Source organism: Vipera ursinii (genome assembly GCF_947247035.1).
Source record: "Vipera ursinii genome assembly, chromosome: 3".
Classification (NCBI taxonomy): Eukaryota; Metazoa; Chordata; class Lepidosauria; order Squamata; family Viperidae; genus Vipera; species Vipera ursinii.
The window spans coordinates 56,198,552-56,224,967 of record NC_139516.1 but is presented as its reverse complement, the minus strand read 5'-3'; the positions used below and the strand labels follow the sequence as shown (position 1 = coordinate 56,224,967).

Sequence of the window (26,416 nt, the reverse complement as noted above, 5' to 3'; positions counted from 1 at the left end):
ATGTTTTCAATTATTTTCAGACCAAATAAATGATCGTTATGAATTTATTTGAGGAAAAACTACTTTCAGAGTAGACTGCTCTATTCCAGTTGTTGAGTTGTAACTACTACAGTCTCCTTCCAGCTGGAATAATGAAAATTGTAATTCAAAACATTTAATCTGTTGGGCTTTAAGGTTGGTCTTTTAGCAAACACATGTACGCATAATTGGAAATATGTTCTCAATCATACAGGCTATAAGAGAATGTAGCAGAAAGTGTGTATTCATGTAAGTAAGCAAATAAATTAGTTTAAAGGTAAGTATAACTTTGAAGTGCAGATTAAATGCAACAATTCAATGCAATTTTATTTAACACCGATTTTCCTTTTCCTCTTTTAGAGACTAGGTTAGTTGTACAAGGAGCTGTTTCACATTAATATATAATTCATAATGATATGAATCAGGGTAGGACTATGACATTGGCCAAAAATTATGCAATGGTAAGAGCCAATTTTGTTCCTTACATTTTCCAGAGCTTTATGCCTTCCAGTGGTATTGAACCACTGTTGTGAGATTATGGGAACTATAGTTTAGTACAATCTGTACCGCAACAGATGAGAAAACTAGGCAAGTAACTATCTAGTCAATGAAAATAGGAATCACCTGTCCCAATGTCTCAACTACCACATAGTTTGCACTGCAGTTACATAGTCCTCCATCCTTTCTTCATAGGGATGCATGAAAAGATTTTGAAAAAGGTACTTTGTGCAAAGGGTGCAGAAAAATGGAGAAAAGATTAAAATCAACAATAAACTTAATGCTTGAATGAAATTAAGCAAGTGGCTCAGAAAGTACTTCATTGTCTTCAGACTGCCATTCCTCTTCAGGGCTCGATTCTCTCTCTAGGTTGGTGAGAAAAACAATTTCAATCCCAAGAAAAACAATTTAGTCTTGAATCTATTACTGAAGCATTGGACTAATTTTAAGTATGTATGTATATGCATACTTAATGTACACACATGAACACCTTTCAGCTTAAATCACAGATTTGTGCTGCAAAAATTAATCAAATGACTATGGACCAGTTTATCTTGCAATAAAGTTAGAACACAGCGATTCGACCAAATCATTTTAGGTTGTTAGCTGGTATTTCCTTCCATAGATTTTATATACACAAACACACATACACAAAAGCATATATAAAAATACCGCTTTTTATGTTTTTATTGCTTGACTAATTTAAACAGTTTCTGAATTTAGCTGTATGTGTTAAATGCTTTTTTGATTCTGTACCAAAGGAGAATTTACAATTCTGTAAATTGTATATACAATTCTGTATATATGTTTCTTATTGTAGATTTTGCCCATGACTGCAAAAAGCATACCTGTTAAAAGCGTTTTTCCTTTAGCCAAGCAATCTGCTGGAATATTGACTATATTGGTAGCCAGTATATCAGCCTGTACAGCATCCATATTCAAGTACAAATTTGCAGCATCTTGCTGCAGAAAGAAAAATGTTCATAATTTTAATTTGAGAACATGGAGATCGCAAATGACTCTTGTGTTTGCCTGTCTCAAAACCATTCAAGCTAAATTCTCTGTACACATCTTCCTAATTCGAATCCCATGATGATTGCTTATAGCACAAATTACTGAAAACAAAGGGCAAGTTCATACAAGTGCATCAATCGATTTCACTTTGATGCATGGACAAGCATATGAAACATTTTCAATGGAAAGTTAACATAGGTCTTAATGTAATTATGCTGCAGTTTAATTAGACATGAACATGCATATGTGAATCAGATTAATGTCCTGGTCCTTAAGTTGGGGTTTTGATGGCCCCAGTCTTTTGATCACATTGGATATGCCAACTGTGACTAATGAAGTAGGAAAAAAATCTGTTTTTCATGTGCTCACTCAGTCACTTGTCACCTTTCAATTATATTCCACACACTGAGGAATGAAGTAATATAAATTGCTTAGCCAATTCATTACTAGCCTTTGTTTTAAGTCCAATTAAATTTATGGTTGCTGGGAACTACAATTTCCTAAAATCTGAGGGGCAAAAGATTTCCACACTTGGTCTTGGCAATAGCAGATTTCAGTAATCTTCTCTAGATAATTAATTTGCCCTTTGATCTCAGTCTAAGGCAGGCTGTGTGTTCTATTCATGCATAATTGGTAGTAACCCAGAAGATCTTGTCTCTGGGTTCTGAACATTTCTATGGGGAGTTTTGTTTGGAAATGATTATAAAATGATAAGGCTTACTTAATATGGCACAATTATGCATAGGCATTATGGTCTATAGGTTTACAGATGTGTCCTTTTTCCTTTTAAGCAGTCAGTTCCCTTTGAAAGTGCTATTAATACAAATAAAGACCAGGCCATTATGGGTCTAATTTGATCTCCATTATTGAATTATTATGAAATGGAGAAGATTCTAAAGACTTTTGAAAGGGAAAATATACCAGGTAAACAAATTCAATTATAATACAGTGTGTACCAAAATTGCAAAATGTAACCTCTGCTAATAGGGTTAACGAAGCTGTATGGCAAGAATTCTGTGAACAAGAGAAAAATCAGTCATGAGCAAGCCAGAATTGCAAAATTGACGAAAGAATATTGGAGCAGGGACATGTCAGAAAATAATGACATTACAAACAAATGGACAATAAAGTCATATAGTCAGGAGATCTGTCTAAGGCAAACAACAGAAACCACTATATTTCTGCCTGTCTCTGTCCCAGTGTTTTAAGCTTCTTCCACCCAATTCTGGTCAATGGACTTTTGGCCATTCTTTTCCTAGCCTTAAGTCTGAACTACCCCTGTGTTGTGTTTATCCAGTAGCCATGGCTAAGCAGCACTGGTTTATGCCTTGCCAGGTTCTTCCCTTTCTTTAAATCTAGGAACCACTACTGCTGTGGGGCAATCATGCAAAACAAAATCGAAATTGAACAGATTTAGGGACTATTTAAAAATACCTAGCAGGGAGAGGAGAATAATGTTTACATTTAGTCTCGTTGGAAAGTTGGGAATAGAAAGTTTGGAAAAAATCATTTTGTTGTTTTAACGATATGTCCTTTTTAATACTGTCAGTTAAATTTCTCTAAATGTATACCCCTCTACATTGCACGCTTTAAATATTACTATGTTTGTTAATGGTACAAATATTTAAAAAAAATATTAAGCTATTTTCACTATACCAATATAAACAACAAAAACATTTTCAGAAAAATTGGTGTAATTAATTTAAAGTTATATATAATACCTGGCTATTATTAAATGCTGATATTCTGACTTTTTGTGGTATTTATTTAGTCTGTTCTCCCTTAGTGAGATACAGTACTCAGCAGCTATTGAAATATGTTTTAAAAATACATTTTGATTTTAATCCTTAATCTTGCCCTTAAAATATAAAACATGGTGCTTAAAATGGAGAATCCATCAGGCAAGCACAACATATACAGGACAATATATACATACCATGAATAGCTCAAACAATTTTTCTCCCATGGCCCTCCGTACGTAGTTCTCAATCACTATAAATATCTGTACAAAATACTACAAGGAAACATCAGTCCAGCTATAAGAAAAAGCATCACAATTTTGCAAGCATTTGAAACATTTACAAAGTGTTTTCCAAAGCACCTCCCTGCCTGAAGTGATAAAATAGCTGCATCATCTGGAAAGTTAACTGGTTTTCTGCATCACTGTGTATGTCCTCTGGCAACCCTTTTTGCTTAGGTAGGCAGGCAGTGGCAGCATTTGAAACACTAGCAACTACTCCAAGGAAAGAATGCTTTTAAAAACCCCTCTTTTTGTGACCCTTTAATCCCTTACTTTGGGGAAGAGTTGGGGTCACTGGATGGAGCTGAGCATATTACTAGAACTAGATGGATGTCCTTCCTGACACCATGCAGTGTTTGCAGCAGCTATTTTTTCTTTGTGCCCTAGCAGAAAAACATCTGCCACTATCTAGGATTGAACTCTCAACTTTCTGAGTGGGTTGAGAGTTCAATCCTAGGTAGTAACAGATGCTTCTCTGCTAAGATGCTTCACTTGTACTAAATCACTGCGTGACTTGTCCCTTTCAAATTATTTGCTCGATTAAAACAAAACGTTATGTAGGAATTCTTAGGCAGGTTTAGTTGGTATTTTGTTTTTTTCTTCCTGTGTTTGTGCTAGAGTGGAGAGGGAGATGAGGGAAGCTTTACTCACTATCGGTAGCAGTTTTAAAATAAAAACTCTATAGGAATATCATTCTGCCAGCTTTACTTAAATATGGAAGCAATTCCCTTTTCTATACCAACATGTTCCTTCCCTGTACTTCGGCCATAGTCTGATCCTGAGTTCAACTACCATAATCCCAACCGTATATGCAAACTCTTAATTTCAGTTACAGAAATGACAGGAATAAACTACATCTAGTTGCCCCCTAGCTCCAAATGGTACTTGCCTCTAATGTGATGCTAGCTTGTCTCTGACAGTTGGTGTGGTCTTTGTTGCCCATGGCACACATAAGGCCATGTACCACATTCAAGAAGATCAGCTCCTCAGCCACTTCTCTAGACTCCTGGGCCAGAATTCTGGGAGGAGAATATTGATTAGTTTAGAACTAAAATACTAACCCAGACTGGTTTGGTACGGTCTGAATGCATGGCTGGTGTTTCAGTTCAACACTGAAGTAGTTGTTATGAAGTAATAGTTCAAGCACTGCAGGCTACACGTGGCCTACCCCAGCACTCGTTTTTGCTGTGCTCAAAACAAGTGGGACTGAAATGTTTTTTTTCCCTCTTTCTTTTTGAATGGGTGATTAAAGAGCAAAGGGCTGCTTGTGGTTTTTTTCAAAATCTATTTTGTCCTTTAAATCCACACAAATCTCAAAGAATACTGAATAAATAAATACACCAGATTTTCTCTGGCATTTGCTTTTTCCCCTGTAACAACAGCAGCAACAGAAATAACAATACTGTAACCAGTTGGGGGGAAAAAGATGATGGAATAACAACAGCAACAACAGCATAGTTTAAATGCCATTGCATCCTTTTCTGATGAAGTAAAAAGCTGGAGTTGGGCCTGATTTTGCTATACCACTTTATCTGTAAAAGTAATACAATTATTTTTTAAAGAAAAAAGAAAAACTGCTCCCCCCACTTGGGAATGCAGCATTCAAGATACTGGGCAAAGAGTGATATGGCCCTTGAACCGATATACATTGTGTACTCTACTATGAAATATGTATTACATTGCATAATTTAAATAATTTAATAACATCTAAATCACTTATTTAAATAACCACTTTGCATTTCAAAGATGACAATCTAAACAATTAAACATGCCTTCTTTAGGATACCAATAAAGCTCCAAACTAAATACTCAGTAATACTGTCTCTGTACAATAATACTGTAATAATACGTAGTTGGTATCACTGTCCTTCAATGACTGCTTGCATGATATTCATCACTGTCCTTATTGTGATGTAAATCAGATGTCAATATGGACATTAAGATCAGAATACCAACAGAGCTTCAGACAAAATAATAAGTACTCAGTTATACTGTCCGCATTCAATAAAACTGTCCATATACAATAATATTCCAATTACTCTGATCTTTGTAAACAACTACTGACCTTTCATTATTAATTTGGACTGGTATAATTTCTTTAAAAATACATCCTAAAAATACATTCTAATTAGTTCAATTATTTAATTATCCCCTCCTTCAGAATTACCTGTTTTTCTCCTCCATAACAATAGCTTATAAATGAAAAGGTGCAAAGATTTAAAATGTATCCATCCCATTAAATAGTATTTGCTTCTTCTCCCTTTCCTTTGTAATTGTGATAAAAGTCTTAATTGTAAAGTATCATAGGAATAATAGTCTTCTCTATTATACCAAGCAGGAATACATATAAGATGTTTGTCAAAACAACTTTTTTAAAAAAAAGAAGTATCTGAAGGGTGCCTGTATCATACTTGTTCTGTTTTGCCCTTGGACCTGGTGGTTCCTTGTACCTCTTCTGCTACACGGAGCAGTTATTTTAAATGTTTAGAGAGCTAGTTCCAGTAACTAAAAATTTCTTACCCAATGGTTTTGGCTGCTGCAGCTTGCTGTACATATGCTGGCAAGGATTCCATCAGGCGCAAAGAGCCGGCTTCTGAAAAGATGATATAATATAGAAATCAAATACAGTATCTCATAGCTTTCTCAAAGTTTTGTTTTTGATTTGAGTTGGAGCTAGGTAGAACATTCTTAATCAGATTTCCCAAGAAAAGCATTTGCAAATTCTCCAGCTTTCAAGCAGCAGCAGTATTTGACTTGGATAGCTATTTTTCATTTCAGTAGTAAAGACAGGGATTTTGATTTTTTGACTTTTCAGCAATGTTGACGTATGTTTTCCTTTGAAAAACACAGTCCTGTCCTCCCATTCTCAACATATGCAGCTACAATCAATGGTGAAGTTTTATAATGGGATTTACCGCCTCAGAACCCAGGCTTACTTTCTGAAAATTTGGAAACTGAGATGGATTTAGCTAGATAATATATATTTCATGTTGCTTCCTCTGACAGCAAAATTTTCCCCTCTACTCATGCACTTATAAATACAATTGTATTATTGCAAATACAGTTATAATTGCAGGTACTCCTCGACTTGCGACTACCATCGAGTCCCAAATTTACGTTGGTGAGAAATTTGTAAGTTAATTTTGCCCCATTTTACGACCTTTCTTGCCACAGTTGTTAAGTGAATCTGGCTTCCCCATTGATTTTGCTCGTCAGAAGGTTGCAAAAGCTGATCACATGACTCTGGGACACTGCAACCATCATAAATATGAGACAATTGTGAAGCATCTGAATTTTGATCATGGGGCTGATGCAAATGGTCGTAAGTCACTTTTTCAGTGCTGTTATAACTTTGAATGGTCACTAAATGAACTGTTGGAAGTTGAAGACCACCTGTATTAAAGTAGGAACCATCTTCCTTATGGACAAATCCAAACACCACTGTTCAACATATTACCTTCCAGGATTCTTGCTTGCATCTTGGCTGTCTCTTGCCTTGATGGCTTTAGTAATGTAACCAAGCCTTTTAGCAGAGCTGGTCGCACATCATAAGTCATAAGGTCCTTGATCAGTTGAATAGCTACAAGAAGGAAGATATCAAAATTCCTATTTTGCCACAAGCTAGTTTTAATTAGATAGTATCTCTTATACAATACATCCTCGGTTTTTTCCGTAGACTCTGGGGGATGGAACAAAACCCATTATATCATTTAGCTCTGATTCTCTATGGTCTGATTTCATTAAAATGGCTCTGCCATTAGAGACGCTGACATATATGAAATATGCACGGGAACATTAGACATTATAATGGCCTATAATGATGGAGGAATTACAGAATACTAAAGACACTCTCTATTTGAATTCAATTCTTGGCAACTACTTCCATGTAATTTTCATATCAGTCTTACCAACTTGGATTGCTACTTTTCCCAGTGTGCCTTTTTTAAACTTTAATATTTTAGCTCATAACTGAGGAGGTAATTTTCCATTCAAGTACTATCTAGGGTGGACTTTGTCCAGCTTACAAGATCAGTCAAGAATGATTATGTACTTTGGATGTCATGTCATTAAGTTGCAAATCTGTTTTCAGGGGAAAAAATAGAGCAACCAAATGATCAATACAAAGGTATTCCCCAAAACAGCATTATCAGCCCTTGTCAAAATCAGCCATTACTCATGTCCTGGGTAAAACAATTAAGATGCAATTTATCTTTAGATTTTCTATCTTATCCCTTAAAGAGAACTAAGTCCTTTTAAAACAAATCCATTAAAATTTATAGATCATTTTTGTTTTGTTTAATGGAAGTGTCTATTAAAAATGAAAGTTATATGTAGTCTAAAATTGATCTTAATAGGAAGATCATTATGACATAATCATTCAGCCATGAATTCTCAGCCAATAATTGCACAGGCCCTTACAGTGTGTTTTGTGTTCTAACCTCTTTTTATTGGAGAAATCAGCAAAATATAAATAATTGTCTTTTTAAAAAATAGACAAGGGGGAAAGTCTAAAATAATACTATCAAGCTGCATAGCTAGGTTAATACAATCCCTTTCATTTTGAAATATGAAGCAAAACAGTGGGTGAAAATTGAAAATATAAAAGAATTGAGATCTATTTATAATAAAATAAATAATGAATTTATATGTTATTATCCCAGACAGGGTTGTATTCTAACCCCAGTATTTTTTTAATTTCTAGGTCAATGATTTATCATTATTTTATTTTATTTTATTTTATTATTTTATTTTATTTATTTTATTATTTTATTATTTTATTTTATTGATAAGGTTGCAAGACTAATCAATAAACTATTACTACTACATTATCCAGATCCAGAGGAAGAGTATACAATACTCATACAGGAGGGATATCTCAGCTTTTATGATCAATATAGGCTAGAACTAATGGAAAATGTGGAAAGATAAGGGAATATACATAAGAGATTTTTATAAACAAGAGGTAACTTCAGTAACTTCAATTAAGATATGAAATACTGGGGTTCTTACGGATTCAAATAAAGTCATACTTACACTATGTAGTTACAAGAAAATAACCGTAATTTACAACTGTCCATTAACAAATTTTGAGAAATTGATACTAAATTACTCTTCTCAATCTAAAGAAATGATCTCCAAAATGTATATGTAATTATAGGAAACAGATATAGGAAATTCTTTCCTAAAGTTGAAAGAGTTTTGAGAAATTAACATCTGGATAACGAATGGCAAGTGCTGCAGAACTCTGGGAAATTTCTGACAGCTTCTATGTAGGAATTATATTGGAAGATTTTCCACTGATAGCCTTTAACCACTGTAAGAGTTGCATAATTATAATTATGCAACAAAATGTTGGAGGGTTATAAACAGAAGGGAAACAGTCTTCCAGCGCTGGTAGATATATGAAAAACTGTCAGACTTTTGGAATAAGATAATTGCTAAATAACTAAACAAAGTTTCACCAAAATTATGTTTATTGCCTATATATCATGGAGAAAACTTGGACTTACACTATAAGAATACATTTAGCATAAATTAACAAATTGTAAATCACTCAGCACTGGAAATATTTAGATAATTTATCAACTGAGAAATGTCATAGCAAAATTTGGTCCATGGCTCTACTGAAAAAAGTATTGGATGTTCTCATAAACTGAAGATACAAGATATTTTCTTATTTCTATAGGATCCAGAGGGATTATATTTGTTTTATAAAAGATTCTAAGCCTTACTCTGTCACTGCACTGGATATGTGGAAATAATATGATCTGTAAAATGCTAGATAATTTTGATAACGAACTTGTAGAATGTTATCAAAACTTTAAGAAGTTTATTTAAATAATTAAAATTTAAAAACAATGATTAGTAACATAAAAACATTTACTTTCATATGAAGACAGTCATTTTGCTTATTTCCTATTAGTCTCAAGAGATCTCTTGGCTTTGTTGCCATCTATTCAGTAAAACTAAACTAACATAATTTATGCACACATGGTTTGACTCCCTTGGCAACAAGATTAACTGTTATGATGGGCAGTATAGGCAACATATCTGAAATGACTCAGGTAAGGAAAATGTTATGGTTATTTATATAATATTTCATGTTGGGTGTAACATTTGCTTAACATACAATCTTAGTTTTCAAGTCAGTTCCCCTCCCACCACCCCTGCTTTAGAAATGTTAGTTTTACTCACTCCTTCATTTAAACTCTAATTTTCAGTTTCCAGTAAATGTATTTCCTTAATATAACCATTGAAGAGAGGGGGGAAAAACAGTTTTACCTTCATATTGCACCTCGAAATTCAGAGAGCGAAGCACACTCAGCACAGAATCAACAATGCTCGGATGTGCTTTTCCCACAATTGACTGGCAAATTAAAAAAGAAATAAGGGAGTATTATTTCCCGAACTGGATTCTGTAAAATAATAAGTTCATCTTAGAATGCTTCAGTTCAAAATTTTAATTTTATTTATTTTTCACATTTTTGAACCGCCCATATACTTCAGAGAGACTGCATGTGCCCAATTAAATTGGAGAATACATGTCAGAAATATGTAAATATTTAGATTTAGCATGTTCCAGTAGACACTACATTGACCGACACAGCTGAATTCCTTTTAGCAACAGATTACGTATTTGCCCTTGGACAATTCTGAACTTGCTTTTAGTTTTAATTCTATTTATTAATTTTATTTATTTATCTATTTCATTTCTCATTTGTGACTCTGGATAGCATAAAGAATGCCAAAACGTAACATAATACCAAAAAGCAAAAAACAAAACCATGCAAACAACAAAAAAGGTTAAAACAATACAATTAAAAAACATGTAATATAATCACCAGATTACACAAGGTAAAATGCAAGGGAGAGACAAAACAGTATTGTTATCATATATATATTTAGTTTCAATCATCTATATTTTAATGCTGATTTTTTTATTTTAAAGGTCTGTTTTTATATATGTATTCTTTTTTACCGCTTATTGTATATCACTATGTGCCATTTTTCATGAAATGGAAGTTATATAAATTTGATTAATAAATACATAATAAATATTCAAATCATATGTAAATGTATAATGTCAAATGGGTGCCATTCACTGAAGTTATCTTTGCAGGTATATATATATTAAAAGCATGCATATAAAGTACTTTAAAAATTAGGTACATTAAAGAAATATGCCTGAGAAATAAATACCTCTGGCAAAGAAATATTTAAGTAGGTATTAAAGCAGAGCATAAATTTCAGGAATTATGCACAATTGGCCTGGTTTGAAAATATTTCACACGTCAAATAGAACAATAAAGTCAAATTTTCCCAGATATGGAGTATCCTCATAATGCTGCAAGTTGCCAGAAGGCAGTTACATTTTATCTTTATTAAAGTTATGCCATTCTTCAGATGAAAAATAGTAGCTGGCTGAAGACCGTACAGTGGTTATTATTTGAGTAGTTATTTGAACCCATGATTTCTTAAAATTAGTTTTACTAATGTGAAAGGCAAAGCTTGGTTGAGGAGCTAACAACTTCCTGGCATTAGTTCTGTTAATTATCATGTTTTTGCTGAATAAGATATTGAAATAGCGTTTAGCCAAAGGATTTTATTGTCATCTCTGTTTCAAATAATATAATTATTTCTCACTAGCAAATCACATTAGACAATCCCTGTTCTACAAATCAAGCATGTATTGCTGTGACAAGTCAGTGGCCCTAATTATTATTAGACAAGATCTGTTTCAGATATGAAAACCATTTCCATTCAATTTGAGTTTCAGAGGGTGAGATATATTCAGGTGGTACAGCATAAATAAATAGTTGCACAAAGACTTAGTAAAGTAAAGGTAAAGGTTCCCCTGCACATGCGTGCTAGTCGTTTCCGACTCTAGGGGCCGGTGCTCATCTCCGTTTCAAAGACGAAGAGCCAGCGCTTGTCCGAGGATGTCTCCGTGGTCATGTGGCCGGCATGACTAGACACCAAAGGCGCACGGAGCGCTGTTACCTTCCCACCGTAGTGGTCCCTATTTTTCTACTTGCATTTTTACGTGCTTTCGAACTGCTAGGTTGGCAGAAGCTGGGACAAGTAACAGGCGCTCACTCTGCTACGCGACACTCGGGATTCGACCTGCCAAACTGCCGACCTTCTGATCAACAAGCTCAGCGTCCTAACCCACTGAGCCACCACGTCCCTTCACAAAGACTTAAAGATGGACATTTATTATAGCAGCCTTTCAGACCCACTTTATTGGAAGCATACATTATTTCCCCAAGTTGATAGGTAAGTTGACAGCTTGCATTTCTGTATTACAGTATATTTTCTTTCTTAGATTAGCCCCCATCCCTCCCACGATTCCCCTTCTATAATTACCAATTTGATGACTTTTTAGGCAGCAGAGGAAACAAATTCTGTTTTACTGAAATTTATGCACAATATATTTGTGGCTAGAAAATGCAGATGTGGAAACAGCATCCTATTGGTCCAGCCTGCGCACAGGTGCTGGGGACTAGAGCTCCGGGGGAGCACCTATCTCAATTGCTGGGGGCCATGTGGCTGGTCTGACTAAAAAAAAATAAAAAATTGGATAGGAGGAGCAAAGGAGAGGAGAGAAAAGGTCTGCGCAAAACAGAGTGGCTGGAGAGAAAGGCTGGAAAGCGAAGTTAAGTGAGTTTGCAAAGCAGTTGCCAGGTTCTGGTTGAAAAGGGAGAAGAAAGATCTATGGCTGACTTCCCTGGAAGAAGGGAACGGAGAGAAGATACCAACACCCAAGACTCAAGACAGAATGGAGGGGATTATCATCGCAGGTGAAGCCCTGGTCTCTGCAGAATAACTGGGAGAAGACTCTGATTAGAGGTTGTTCCCCTAATACAGGGGTAGGCAAGTCCATGAGTCATAAAAGAGCCGAGGTTGCCTGTTGTTGTTAGCTACGAAGTCGTGTCCGACCCATCGCGACCATATGGACAACGTTCCTCCATGCCTTCCTGTCCTCTACCATCTTCTGGAGTCCATTTAAGCTCACGCCTACTGCTTCAGTGACTCCATCCAGCCACCTCATTCTCTGTCGTCCCCTTCTTCTATTGCCCTCAACCTTTCCCAGCATTAGGCTCCTCTCCAGTGAGTCCTTCCTTCTCATCAGGTGGCCAAAGTACAGTATGTTGAGTTTTAGCTTCAGGATCTGGCCTTCTAAAGTGCAGTCAGGGTTGATCTCCTCTAGGACTGACCGGTTTGATCGCCTTGCAGTCCAAGGGACTCGCAGGAGTCTTCTCCAGCACTACAGTTCAAAGGCCTCAATTCTTTGGCGCTCAGCCTTTCTTATGGTCCAACTTTCACTGCCATACATTGCAACTGGGAAGAGAAGACCATAGCCTTGACTATACGCACTTTTGTTGACAGGGTGATGTCTCTGCTTTTTAGTGTGCTGCCTAGATTTGCCATGGCTTTCCTCCCGAGGAGCAAGCGTCTTTTAATTTCTTGGCTACAGTCCCCATCTGCAGTGATCTTGGAGCCCAGGAAAATAAAATCTGTCACTACCTCCATTTCTTCCCCATCTATTTGCCAGGAATTGAGAGGGCGGGATGCCATGATCTTGGTTTTCTTAATGTTAAGTTTCAACCCAACTTTTGCACTCGAGGTTGCCTACCCCTGCCCTAATAGAAAAGCAGTAGGTGTTCAGCTGAGCAGAGCCAGGAGAAAAGTGAACTGTGCTGAGCGTATTACAGTGAATCCAGCCAGTTCCATTTTTTCTCATTTCCTCTTGATAAGCCCAGAAATGAGGGAGGGAGATAAGTAAAACAGGGACAAAGCAGGAGAGCTTGCAGGGGATAATTTTTGGAGCGGAAGATTTAGGAGCAAGCCTAAGATCCCATTACATTGTATATGCCTGTTATAAATAGCTGCTTTAAACAGCCTTAATGTAAATTCTATTCAATCCATAAAACTGAGGTTGCAACACTTCATACTTTATCCCGCTTCTCATTGATTTTGCTGACCTGTATTATCCGGAGTGTTTGTAGCGACAGCTGTTGGGCTTTGGGAGAAGTGCACTTTAAAAGAGCAATCAGCCCTTTGTACACCTGGTTTTGGTATTTCGGGTTGCCGTGTCCTAAAGTATCCAGAAGAATCTGCACTTGCTCTTGTGTCGCTTCTGACTTGGAAGTGGCCAAAAATTGAGCAATTGATCGCACACCTGTGTAGGAAAAAGCTTTCTGAACAAATAGGTTAAGAGAAATCTGCCAATAATGAGTTCCTTTGAACTCATCAGCAATATTAACCAATAAAAACATGAACCAACATCACACCGGAAGTGGTGCCATAGAAAATCCCGCCAAATGTGAAGATGCCAAAGGAGTACTGCTAGTGCCTGAAGCGTGGTTCAACCATCAATTCAGAAGTCTACTGTGAAACATTACAGACATCCATAACAAGCATTGGGGCATGCTGACCTCCGGTGTGGTATTGGTTTATGATAATGCTCACCCACACACTGCTAGATGCACCCAAGAACATTTGAAGCAGTTCCGTTGGGATGTTTTTCATCAGCTCCCCCATAGCCCAGATTTTGAGCCAAGCAACTACTACTAAGGAATTTCAAACCTTTTAAGACGTTATGACAATTACCTCAATTTGAATGGTGATTATGTTGAAAAGTAACGTAATATTGCAGTTTTCTAATGTGTATAATAAAAGTTCTGTATCTGCGAGTGTCTGTCATTGATAACCAAATGGAGGTGTATTTCCGAATTGCCCTCGTATGCATGGTGTTTTGGAAGCAAGGAACCGTTCATTGGAACATTTGGCTTTTTAAGTAGGCCAGTTTCTGAAATTGTGCTAGCTGAAGCCTACAATCCTTATGAAAAGTTAATCCAACTAACTTGCTTGGGATTACATCTCAGTTGCACACTCTTGTGTTTGTTTTATAAAAAACTAAATGTTCCTTAGAAGTCCTTATGGAGTTCTTATGGTTAGATGCCAAATGTTGCTAAATTACATCTTCCAGCATCCTCATAATTGGTTGTACTGGCTAGGACTGTGGGAATTTGTGATTCAGCATCTGGTCTCCACATGCTATATATCCATATTTTAGAGAAAAGAATCAACTGAGCGGGTGATATATAGAGTTATAGTAAAGATAAACCTGCTGTAGATATAGATACATAGATACTGCATAGAGATCTAGAGATATATGATAATGGAATTAACTTTTCACTTTCTAGTAGCTGGAATACTGTAAGGGAATTTCAGAAAGTTAGCAATTTGCAGCAATTTCAAAGCGGAATTATGCTTCAATTTACTCTAAGCATGGCTCTAACACAGAGGTCCCCAACCTTTTGGTCACCAGGGACCCATTCCATGGAGAGATGTTTTTCCGCAGAGAAGAGGGGGCGTGGTTTTGTGTGCTGCCTGCATCCCACAGATCGGGCTTTGCTTGTTTGTGTGGACCAGTTGCTGGCATGCCACGGCCTGGTACTGGTCCACGGCCCGGGGGTTGGGGAACCCTGCTCTAACATACTGCAATAAAGAAAAAAAGGCCATAAAGTGTTGAAGTGAAATAAACTTATGAAGACCAAAGACTTCCATTGTTTTAAAATTAATGTAAATTGGATCACTGAAATGATTCATCATTCTGCTGAATTACAGAAGGGAAACAATTCTTTTCTTTCAATGAAGTTCAGAGACAGGAAAGATTTTAATTATGTAAGAAAATAAATTATCCTGATACCTCCAAACTGCTTATCTTAAACAGATGTTGAAATAAGCGTACCATAGCTTTCACAGATAAGCTCTTTGAATTTCCTGCCAGATTTTGCCACTAACTGAAGAAGTTTTACAGACTCCATTTTGTCTTCCTCTTTCAGTTGTTTCAGCCCAAGTATTTCCAATAAGGTGAGGATACCACCAATTTCCAGAAATTCAAGAAGGTACCGTTGGCTGCAAAAATTTGAAGAACAAAACAAAAAGCTTTATGGCAATTCTGTTTGTGTGTGTGAGTGTGAAGTAGAATACTATTTAACATTACTTCATGTTTGTTGATGCCTTCTCAGTAAACTGTCATCACCCTCAATGTTTCTCTTTTTCTTTTTTGTGATGACATACAAATTAGCAATACTTTTATCACAGAAAATTAGACCTTGCAATTTCTGTTTAACATGTAGCAATCTGCATCCCATCCAGACAAACTGAAGGGGATAGTGGTTCAGATTTCATCAAAATGCTTTCTGGAATTGCTTCTATCCTTGGTATGCAGCTATGTTGCATGATTTCAAATGTGATAACATCTGCAAATGTATTATAAAGGATTATATAACATTTCTCCAATTTGGTATAAGCTACTATTCAAGCAGTGTATCCTTGATGCTACCAAAGAATATTTAAAACAGTATTGCTAAGCACATTGTGCTTTAGATTGTAAGCCGCCCTGAGTCTTCGGAGAAGGGTGGGATATAAATGGGATTAAAAAAACCAAAAAAAACCCACACACACATTTTATTTTCAAGAACTTGTAAATATGTAAATGTGCAGAAAACAGATTCATCAAACAAGAAAATACAGAAGCATAACCAACAGAACTTCCTATATAGATGGTCCTTGACTTACAACCATTCATTTGGTGACCATTTGAAGTTACAACAGCAGTGAAAAAAGTGACTTATGACACTGATGACCGTTGCAGCAGCTCCATGATCAAGTGATCAAAATTTGGATGCCTGGCAACTGGCATGTATTCATGATGGTTGCAGTGTCCCAGAGTCATATGACCACCTTCTGCATTCTTCTGATAAGCAAAGTCAATGAGGAAGCCTGATTCACTTGACTATGTTACTAACTTAACAACTGCACTGATTCACTAACAATTCTGGCAAGAAAGGCATTAAATGGGGTAAAACTCAGTTTGCAACTGTCTTGTTTAGCAGCAGAAATTTTGGGCTCAATTATGGCCATAAGTCAAGAACTACCTGTACATCCTTTGATAATACAAGGAGAATATAAACAACATTCCTTCTTTCAACAACATAGAAGGCTAAAAATTGTAAGGTTCCTCTGACTCCTGAAAATCATTTACTCACCCGCTTGCAGCTGAAAGAAAGATGCCAACTGATCGTAACTGTTGTTCCAGGCATGTTCCGTACATATAGCTATCATGTCTTAGTTAAGGCTTTTATTTTATTATATTCTGCTGAATAAACCTTAGCTGAATTTATTTATTTTTCCCCTATCCTTTTTTTTGCCTATTTTAAAGCCATTTACAAAAATCCTGTGTCTGGGCTTATATTTCTGCTATAATAAATGTGCTAGCTTTAAGAAACTATCAAACAGGCGGGTTTATTTTGCCATGAAAGAATAAAAATTGTGAATACCCTTTCAGAATTTGTTTCTGTATCCGAGACTACAAATGTCAAAACTGCGCTTTTTGGGGTAGTTACAATATGTAGCCCATCCTGGCAACATCAACATTGTTTCCTAGTATTTCCTTGCTCTACCTAACCATCAATTCTCCAAAGGGATACGTCAGCCGGAGCCAGGCAGTTATACGAGCCAGAAACAAACTGCCTCCCTGAGAGAATTCTATCTCAAGTTCTGGACCAGTCTTGCCTTGGTTAGCAAGTATGAAATTTTCAAGAATACGTTTTCGAGTAACTTTGCCAGCACTATCCCATTCTTGTAGGAAAGTTATTAATCTACTGATTGCTGCTTGCTCCTTTACAGAAGTCATGTCTGGTATGGTTTTTCTAGTGAGAAGATGAAAAAGAGAGATTCTTTATTAGAGTAATATTTGCAATCTTCAGACAGTCTGTCTAGTTTGATGATTTAGACGAAAGGTCCTTTCTACGTTTCATTATATACAGCTTGGCAAAATAACTACACACTTCCATATTTTTCGAAGAACTTGCTCACACATTTTTATATTTGACAGCTTTATTCCAAATATGCAAACCCATTCTACTGCAGCAAAAACATTTCTTTGAATCTATTTTCCCAGGCTTTTTAGTTAAGATAGTACATAGCCATTTTCTTAGGTGTTTCCAAAATCATGCCACTGAAGCATGTGCGTATACACACATCAACACAAAAAATATAATAAAACTAGTATGTATCAATCAAAAAGAGAACTGCAACTTTAATTATATTGAACCCTAAATAGACATTTTTATAAAGTGAGTACAGAAAGATCCAATTCAAACAAATAATAAATCGTGAAAGGTTATTTTATAAAGTGATGCCAGTGCACGTAATGTAAGTAATGAATCTGTAATCAAATTTGATTTGTATACTTACCTTTTATGGTTTAGTGTAAACTGGGGTACTATAAGCTCATTCAACAAATGGATGGAATAAAAAACTAGCACAATATTATGTATGGTGTAATAAAAGATTGTATGGTCAATTTACCCATATGAGTTCAACTGAAAAGCTTCATGAAACAAGATTATAACTTTACTGGGTAACCCGTTAAAGTCATTTTCCTTCATCTCTGATAACATCTGCCAATAAGAAAATTATTCTTATGTGAGTTTAAATATTGGCAAGCTTGTAGAAAAATTAATTTTCTTTTTTGATAAGTAAAACAAAGATCACATTAAGATCCAAATTAGCTAACTTTCTCAGATTAGCTTTCCCAATCTGCCCACTGATGAATACATAATTGATGAATACCTTAATTGTAGCCAATATATTATCTCAATTTTGATATTTTCGTAAATGGTCTCAAAAATCGAACAAATTATTTGGGAGGATCCTTGGGTTCAGGATTTTAAATCAGAACAAAAACTACCATATTGTTCTTTCTGATATTTAACAGAATTATTTCAAGACCAGAATCCAAGCCAACTTTCAATTGCATAGTTTTAGATTCACCAGCTAATAGCTTGATTCAAGAAGTTGGCAGATTTGGTGAAGTGGTTCAGAATGGTTAATTAAAATAGATCTGAAACAAACTCTCTACACAACCATCTTGGAAGTAATATCATTATTTCTCTATTACTTTCCTTTGCCAAGGTTATTCACAACTCTGGTTCCTTCATGCTTTCATCTTATATCTTAATATTTTCATAAATTTGCAGCATTTTTTCAATTCCATTCAAAATATAGTTTTCATACCTCCCAGCTTGATAATAAATGCATATTTAATAAGAACACTGAACCATGTATTTATGTTCTACACATGGTACAAAAACTCACTCTTGATTCTTACACAAGAATGTTGGTGTTAACAATTAGAAAAAGACAATTAGGGCAAAATTAAACTTATGTAAATAATTTATCACATCTTCAAAACCAAATTAGTCCTGACAAAAGCACATAAATCCATTACACAATTAGCAAACTGATCCATAGGAGCTTTTGTCTATGGCAGAGTATCTGTATGGGAAAAAAGTTCAGAATAAATCAGTTTTCTCAAAGAGTTATGGCTGAAAATTTATTAGCCATAACTAATATTAGTGCTGGCAAGAGAGCAAAATATAAAATGCATATCTCAATCATTTCATTTACAGAAAATTTCTGAACTGTTATTTATAACTAATATTTGCATTTGAAAAAAGATACTACTTTTATTGAGCCATCCATATTTAATTTATAGCTCATTGTGGTATATCTACTGCATATCCTCAATGTTACTAAGAACTTTAATACCTAAGACAAGCCCACGTTCATACAATGGGATTTCCCTTTTTTCTTGTAACCAAAGAGTTCTGCCACTGTTTAAAATAGAGAATAAAGTTATTCAACATATTTAATATATAAACCATTCTAGCCAAAAGCAACTGTGTGCAATGATCCTTTAAGAAAATGAGTAATATCATCCATTATGAAGACATTTATGTTTGAACTCCATTATGGAAAATACACAGAGTACAGCAACAGACCTATGAAGAGAGAAAGGATACAGGGAGTCCCTGACTTTCAACTATTCATTTAGCGACTGTGATTTATGACAGGTCCTTGAACTTAAAACAGTCATAGCATCCCCACTGTCATATAAACATAATTCAGGTGATTGACAGCTGGCATGAATTTAAGATGGTTGCAGTGTCCCGGGATCATATGATTGCCATTGGCGACGTTACCAGTTGGCTTTCAACTGGCAGTCAGTGGGAGAAGCAGGATTCACAAAAAAAAGTTTGTAAAATCAGGTGCGATTCACTTAATAGCCACTTTGATTAGCAATGGAAATTCTGGTTCCATTTATGGTTGTAAGTCCAGGACTGCCTGTATTCCCACTTTAGACAGAATGGGAACTGTGGACCACTATTTATGTATGGATTTTAGAAGTAACTGAGAGATCAAGGCAGGAGTACAATCTGCATGTTGTATAACTTTTGAATAGCATATCTTTTTCTCAGTTCATGAAAACTACATGTGGGTATGTTTTTCTTTTACACACTAGAAGCTGAAGATCAGATTCAGTTATTCAGTCAATAACACATATTAATAGGACACATGCCAACTCTCTTTCTTCAATGACATTCAAATAATTTAAGAAGTAAAATGAACATATCAAATAAATGAATTTAAAACAAAACAAAGTTGAATATATAGTAACTTATCTTGTTGAGTGCATAAGATTCTGTTGGTGAAACCTGAGGTTGCAAATCAACATTTATGGACAATCAGCTGATTAAAAAAAACTATGCATAGAATCTATCCTAAAGAAATCCATTCCAAACTGAAATAAATATATCAGTATGACTTGACGCATCTCTGAAAAAAGTGCCAATTTAAGACTCTATTATTATTGATACAATAATACCACACAATACATAATATGTAGTTAGAGTTCAACTTCCATTCTTCCATTAAAGGAATTGGAAAGGGGAATTTAATTCCTTTCTATCTTGCAACTTTCATAGTCCCTTATGTCTGCCTTCAGACAGTTAGTGAAAGAGCGGTTTGGAGGGGCAATTGAATCACTTGATAATGATAGAAAAGAAATAACAGTAAATAAAGTCCCTTTGCACAAGACAGATTTCTCCTGATGCTGTACTGATATTGTGAATAAGTAACCAAATGGTGAGAAATAGTATATTCTGAACAAAAGGAGCAAATAATCATAAATTCAGTTTGACAATTTTAGCTTCAAGCCAGCTTCAAGCCAACAGGTTAAATTGGTTAATTATTACATATGTGAGACTGTATCAGCCAGCTAGAATTTCTAAATGCTAGGGTGCGTATTCTTGTTACTAGATTTGGTTCTTTTAATGACATCCAACTAACTGAAAAATATATTATTCATCTTAATGCTTAACAGTCATAATTTGAGAACCTTAGGAAATAGAAACCAGCAATTCTATTAATTTTAATTAGGCTGTCTTCCCAGAAACAGCTCTAGCAAATTTAATAAAATGTTACCCTGTTTCTTAAATCCCTCCATTAACTACATTTTCTAATTTAGCTAGCAAGAAATGAGATATGGAGATTATATAAAGAGTAAGATAGCAGTGCTGTAGGCCATTTTCTTATACAATTCTCTTTTCATACCACATATACTATTTATTTTTAGATAAATAGCATTTCGGAACTACCCTTCTACATATTTCCGGACTATAACCTGAATTTATTAGATCCCTTTTTCAAACTTTACTGTATAATTCTCCAAATATTATTATGAATAATGCCTATAATATATTGATTCCTGGAGGCTGCCTATTTATGCCATTTGGCAATTAACATACACATTGCTTTTTGTATTCGGCTGAAACCTGGTACATATTTTGTCTTAAGTATTACGTTGGCTAAAAGAATCAAGGAAGACATCCTCTTTCCATTAATCCCATAATTAGACTTGAAAATTGGAGGTATTATATAACTCTTGAAGGCAAAAAGCTCCAAAAACATCACCTTCAGTTGGTGATCAGTGTCCTTTTGTTTGTCATCTTCTCTCGATTATTAATTTTTGGCAACCATGCCAAATGATTCATCTGTGTACGATAGTATTCAAAATCCAGAGCTGTTTAGCACATTGTATTAATTGATCTATCCATGCTATATTTATTCATGTTTGGCTTCCTGTTTTGTCCAAATAAACACTTTTGCTAGGCATTTAAATGGTTTAATGGAATCTAACAAAAAGAAGAAAAACAAGAAATCCAAGAAGTGGTTTGGTTGCACAAACATCTCTGATAAACTGAAAGACAAAATGATAAGTACAAAAAATGGAAAGAGGGACACATAACTAAGGCAGAATACCAACAAATAGCCCGAACTTGCAAAGATGAAATCAGGAAAGCTAAGGCTAAGAATGAAGTAAGACTTGCAACAAATATCAAAAATAATAATAAAAAAAGTTTGTTTCAACATATAAAAAAAAGTCAAGGAAACAATCAGATCACTAATGGAAGAAGATGGCAAGAAAGTAATGTGCAGTAGAAAGAAAGTACAGCTGCTTAAGTCATTTTTGCATTGGTCTTCACATAAAAAGAAACTATAGCCCAACATACCAAAAACCTAACCATAAAAGACAGACTAGGAATGCAAGTTAAAATTAGCAAGAAAATGGTAAGAGAACACCTGTCTGCTCTAGATAAGATAAAACCACCTGGACCTGAGAGATTACATCCCAGAGCTCTGAAGGAGCTAGCAGACATGATCTCAGAACCATGGAACCATTTCTTTCAAAGATCCTGGAGCACCAGGGAACTACCAGAGACTGGAAAAGAGCTGATGTGGTTCCCATCTTCAAAAAAAGGGGGGAAAAACCAGATCCAGGAAAACAGACTAATCAGTCTGACATCTGGGAAGATCCTGAAAAAGATAATCAAGCAACAGATCTGCGAATAACTAAAAGCAAGCAAAGTTATAACCAAAAGCCAACATGGGTTTGTCAAAAACAGATCATGCCAGACAAATCTCATTGCATTCTTTGACAAAGTGACTAAATTAGTGGACAAGTGAAGTGCTGTGGATATAGAACACTTGGATTTCAGTAAAGCATTTGATAAGGTAGACCACAATCTATTTCTTGGTAAGCTAGAAAAATGTGGGACAGACAAAATCACCACCAGATGGATTTGTAACTGGCTGACCAACTGCACTCAACGTGTAATCCTTAATGGAACTGTATCTACATGGAGAGAATTAACCTAGGTTGCATTAATAGAAGGGTAAAATCAAGATCATGTGAAATATTAGTACCACTTTATAAAGCCTTAGTAAGACCACACCTGAAATACTGTATCCAGTTTCGGTCACCACATTGTAAAGAGATGTTGACATTTTGGAAATAGTGCAGAGAAAAGCAACAAAGATGATTAGTGTCCTGGAGGCTAAAACATAAGAACAACAGTTGCAGGAGTTTGGCATGGCTAGTCTAGTGAAAAGAAGTGTTCCAATATTTAAGGGCTGCCACAAAGAAGAGGGGATCAACCTATTTTCTAATCTAAAGCACCAGAAGGCAAGACAAGAAGCAACTAAGTAGAAATTTCCTAACAGTGAGAACAATCCACCAGTGGTACAGCTTGCATTCAGAAATTGTGAGTGCTTCATCATTGGAGGCTTTTAAGAAGAGACTAGACAGCCACTTGTCTGAAATGGTATAGGGTTTCCTGCTAAGCAGGGGGTTGGACTAGAAGACCTTCAAGGCCCCTTCCAATTCTATTATTCTGGATAAAATTCATCTCATTTTAATGTTCTGTAGGAAACAGTAGCTATTCCAAGCATATACATTTGTTTTAGTTATGTATAATGTATAATATGAAACAAACATTTCTGGGTTTCAGCTTTTTAAACTTAGAATATGCAACAGCCTTAAATACTTTTGGCAGCCACACATTTCCTTTAATGCAATTTATTCTTTGAAAATTAATTAGCTGCTTCTGGTCTTATTTGTTCAAGTCAATTTGAGGCTTGACAATGCAAAAACATTTTAGATAATTGAGCCCAGAAGGCAAGGATTACAGCACAATACATCCTTAGAAATAGCTGAGTACTGCCAACAAAAAAGAGCAATTTAGATTTAACTTTACTAATTTGTATACTAGAATGCTCATTGAGAGCAAAAACTAGAAGCTTCACTTGTTACTAGAAAACAAACAACTTGTGACTTCATAGATACATTCAAGTATTTTCCTGGAAACAATATATAAAGTACTTCACTGCTGCCTTCTGCCCGATTTTATTTATTTATTTATTGACTTCTGAGTGTACTTGCATCTCTCAAATTTCCTGAAAATTCTTTCTGCATGTCAAATCAAGAGCAGCCCTTTTAGCCTCTTGAGATAAAGCTGTGTTGGTGCTATTTATCATTTAGCTGGTTTTCTTGTATGTAAGAAAAAAAACAACAATATCCATAGGCAGGTTTTTGCTAAACCTTGAGCTAAAAACTGACCCCCGCTGTCCCAACAGTAAGCCCCTTCTTGCCTTCAGGTCTGTGATGAGAATTATTCCACCATGCAGTTGTTAGAGTCACAGTACTCCTGGTGTGTGTGTGTGTGTTTGCACCCCCCCCCCCCGTGTGTACATACATGTGTGCGCACAGTAGAAGTGTAAAAATAAAACCTGGTTTTCAAGGGACAAAGACTTGCAAAGTTTATTCTACTTTGCTCTTCTTCCTCTGTTTCTTTCTCAGAGATCAGCTGTGAAGTGCAAAGTATAACTGTAGTTTAAAACTTTCATTGCTTAAGAGCTGCCTTAAAGAGCCCCCAAAGCTCCCTCAGACTTCAGGCTATTGAAGTATCCGGTGCTCTCTAGCCCTCCCTCCTTTTCAGTTCTCTGCTTAGGAGAATCCCTATTTTCAATTATCATCTCGCTTGTCCCAAAGGTGCTTCTTCTGGAGGCAACTGGACTTTCTTGGTTTGGTTTTTTTTTGAAGACCTTTCACTTCTCATCCAAGAAGCTTCTTCAACTCTGACTGGATGGTGGGGGAATGGAGGGATTTATACTCCTTGCAAACAGCTAGGCATTTGCATTCTTTTAGAGAGTCTTTGAAGCCATTTGGAGGTTTACCTGTGTCCTCAGGGTCACCTGAGCACTGCAGATGTGTGTGGAGCCTTCTTGGCTGCAGGATGTTTTCTGCCCTGTGTCCCTTCCCTGTTGGAAGACAGGCGCAGGCTGCCTGCATCTCAAACTGAAGTGCAAATGGTTCCTGCAGTACACAATGTTTTCTGGAAACCCCGTTCATCCTCTTGCACCATCCAAACGCCCAGCTGTCTGCAAGGAATAGAAATCTTTCCATTCCCCCTGTCAGAGCTGAAGAAGCTTTTTGGGTGAGAAGCGAAACGTCTTCAAAGACATACAAGAAAGTCCAACTGCCTTTGTCCAACTGCCTTTGATGTCCCGTTGTCTGGAGGCGGTCCAGGTCTGGATGGGGAGAAACAGGCTTCGTCTCAATCCTGCCAAGACTGAGTGGCTTTGCGTACCAGCATCTCAGGCTAACCAAGCTATTCCACCTTTAATGATGGGGGGTGAGGTGTTACCCCCCCCCCCCCCCGTTGATAAGGCTCGCAACTTAGGCGTCCTCCTGGACTCACGGCTCAATTTTGAAGATCATATACGAACCGTGACCAGGGGAGCTTTTGCCCAGGTTCGCCTGGTCTGCCAGTTGCGACCCTACCTGGACCGAGATGCCCTACGCACAGTCACTCATGCGCTCGTAACCTCCCGTTTAGACTACTGCAATGCTCTCTACATGGGGCTGCCCTTGAGGACCATTCGGAGACTACAACTGGTGCAGAATGCGGCCGCGCAGGTTGTGATGGGGGTTTCCCGATACTCCCATGTAACACCTCTACTCCGTGAGCTGCATTGGCTTCCGGTTGCCCTCCGGGTGAGATTCAAAGTGCTGGTGATGACCTATAAAGCCCTAAATGGCTTGGGTCTGGGATATTTGAGGGAACACCTGCTGCCAGCATCAAGTTCCCTTCGTCCAGTGCGCTCGCAGAGGGAGGGTCTTCTCAGGGTGCCGCCGGTAAAAGATTGCCGGCGGATAACACCCAGGGGGAGGGCCTTTTCTGTGGGTGCGCCTACCCTCTGGAACCAGCTGCCCGTGGAGCTCAGGACTGCCTACGCTCATTCCGCCGGGACATGAAGACTTGGCTCTTTGAGCTCTCTGACCCAGGCTGAGAATTTTAAATGGGGTTTTATTTTCAGGGATAATTTTATCTTTTAATTCTCTTTTAATTTTGTATTTTATATTGATGTGATTTTAAAATGCCCTGTATATTATATTATATTAACTTTGTATTTTATATTAACTTTGTATTTTATATTGATGTGATTTTAAAATGCCCTGTGAACCGCCCTGAGTCCTTCAGGAAAGGGCGGTATATAAATCTAATAAAATCTAAATCTCCTGAAAAAAGCACCTTTGGGACAACCGTGACCTGGGTGACTGAGAACCTCCACAGATACCACCTCGCTTCGCTTTTCCCCATATTAAGCGCCAGGTAAACTACAGTTTTACTTTGCACTTCACAGCTGATCTCTGAGAAAGAAACAGAGGAAGAAGAGCAAAGTAGAATAAACTTTGCAAGTCTTTGTCCCTTGAAAACCAGGTTTTATTTTGACACTTCTACTGTGCGCACACATGTATGTACACACACAGGGGGGGGTGGTGCAAACACACACACACACCAGGAGTACTGTGACTAACAACTGCATGGTGGAATAATAAGGCTACTGCTAAGCTTGTAAGCCGCCCTGAGTCTTCGGAGAAGGGCGGGATATAAATGGAATTAAAATAAATAAATAAATAAATCACGTCCCCGGCGCGTATGAACTGCTTTGAGCCTCCGCTCCGCACCTTTCGGTCGGGATGCCCTTCGGCCCAGCCGACAGCTTAACCAGGCTTCTCTTCCTGCAGGGCCGCAGGGTGCCTCGGTTGCTAGGGCCGCTAAGTTGCTAAGGAGAGCGCCATAGAATTGTCGCGCGTGCTCGGCC

The 26,416-nt window shown here is 36.7% G+C and overlaps 1 protein-coding gene across 2 annotated transcripts; it reads right to left on the bottom strand.

Moving 5' to 3' along the window:
• Positions 1-41: 41 nt before the first annotated feature.
• ARMH1 (armadillo like helical domain containing 1) lies at positions 42-26,416 on the bottom strand. 2 transcript variants are annotated; one of them, XM_083359016.1, is made up of 12 exons: positions 26,280-26,416; positions 17,053-17,274; positions 16,612-16,680; positions 15,309-15,475; positions 13,537-13,733; positions 9,833-9,917; positions 7,008-7,130; positions 6,071-6,143; positions 4,440-4,569; positions 3,467-3,544; positions 1,365-1,479; positions 42-881 (listed from the first exon to the last, which is right to left on the bottom strand). In XM_083359016.1, exons 2-12 carry the CDS (start codon positions 17,256-17,258, stop codon positions 811-813), a joined length of 1,314 nt encoding a protein of 437 aa, XP_083215142.1. In that variant the 5' UTR covers positions 17,259-17,274; positions 26,280-26,416; the 3' UTR covers positions 42-810. The 2 variants fall into 2 exon arrangements, with proteins under 2 accessions (XP_083215142.1, XP_083215143.1); XM_083359017.1 differs by lacking the exon at positions 9,833-9,917 and having other exon boundaries at positions 13,537-13,752; positions 15,441-15,475.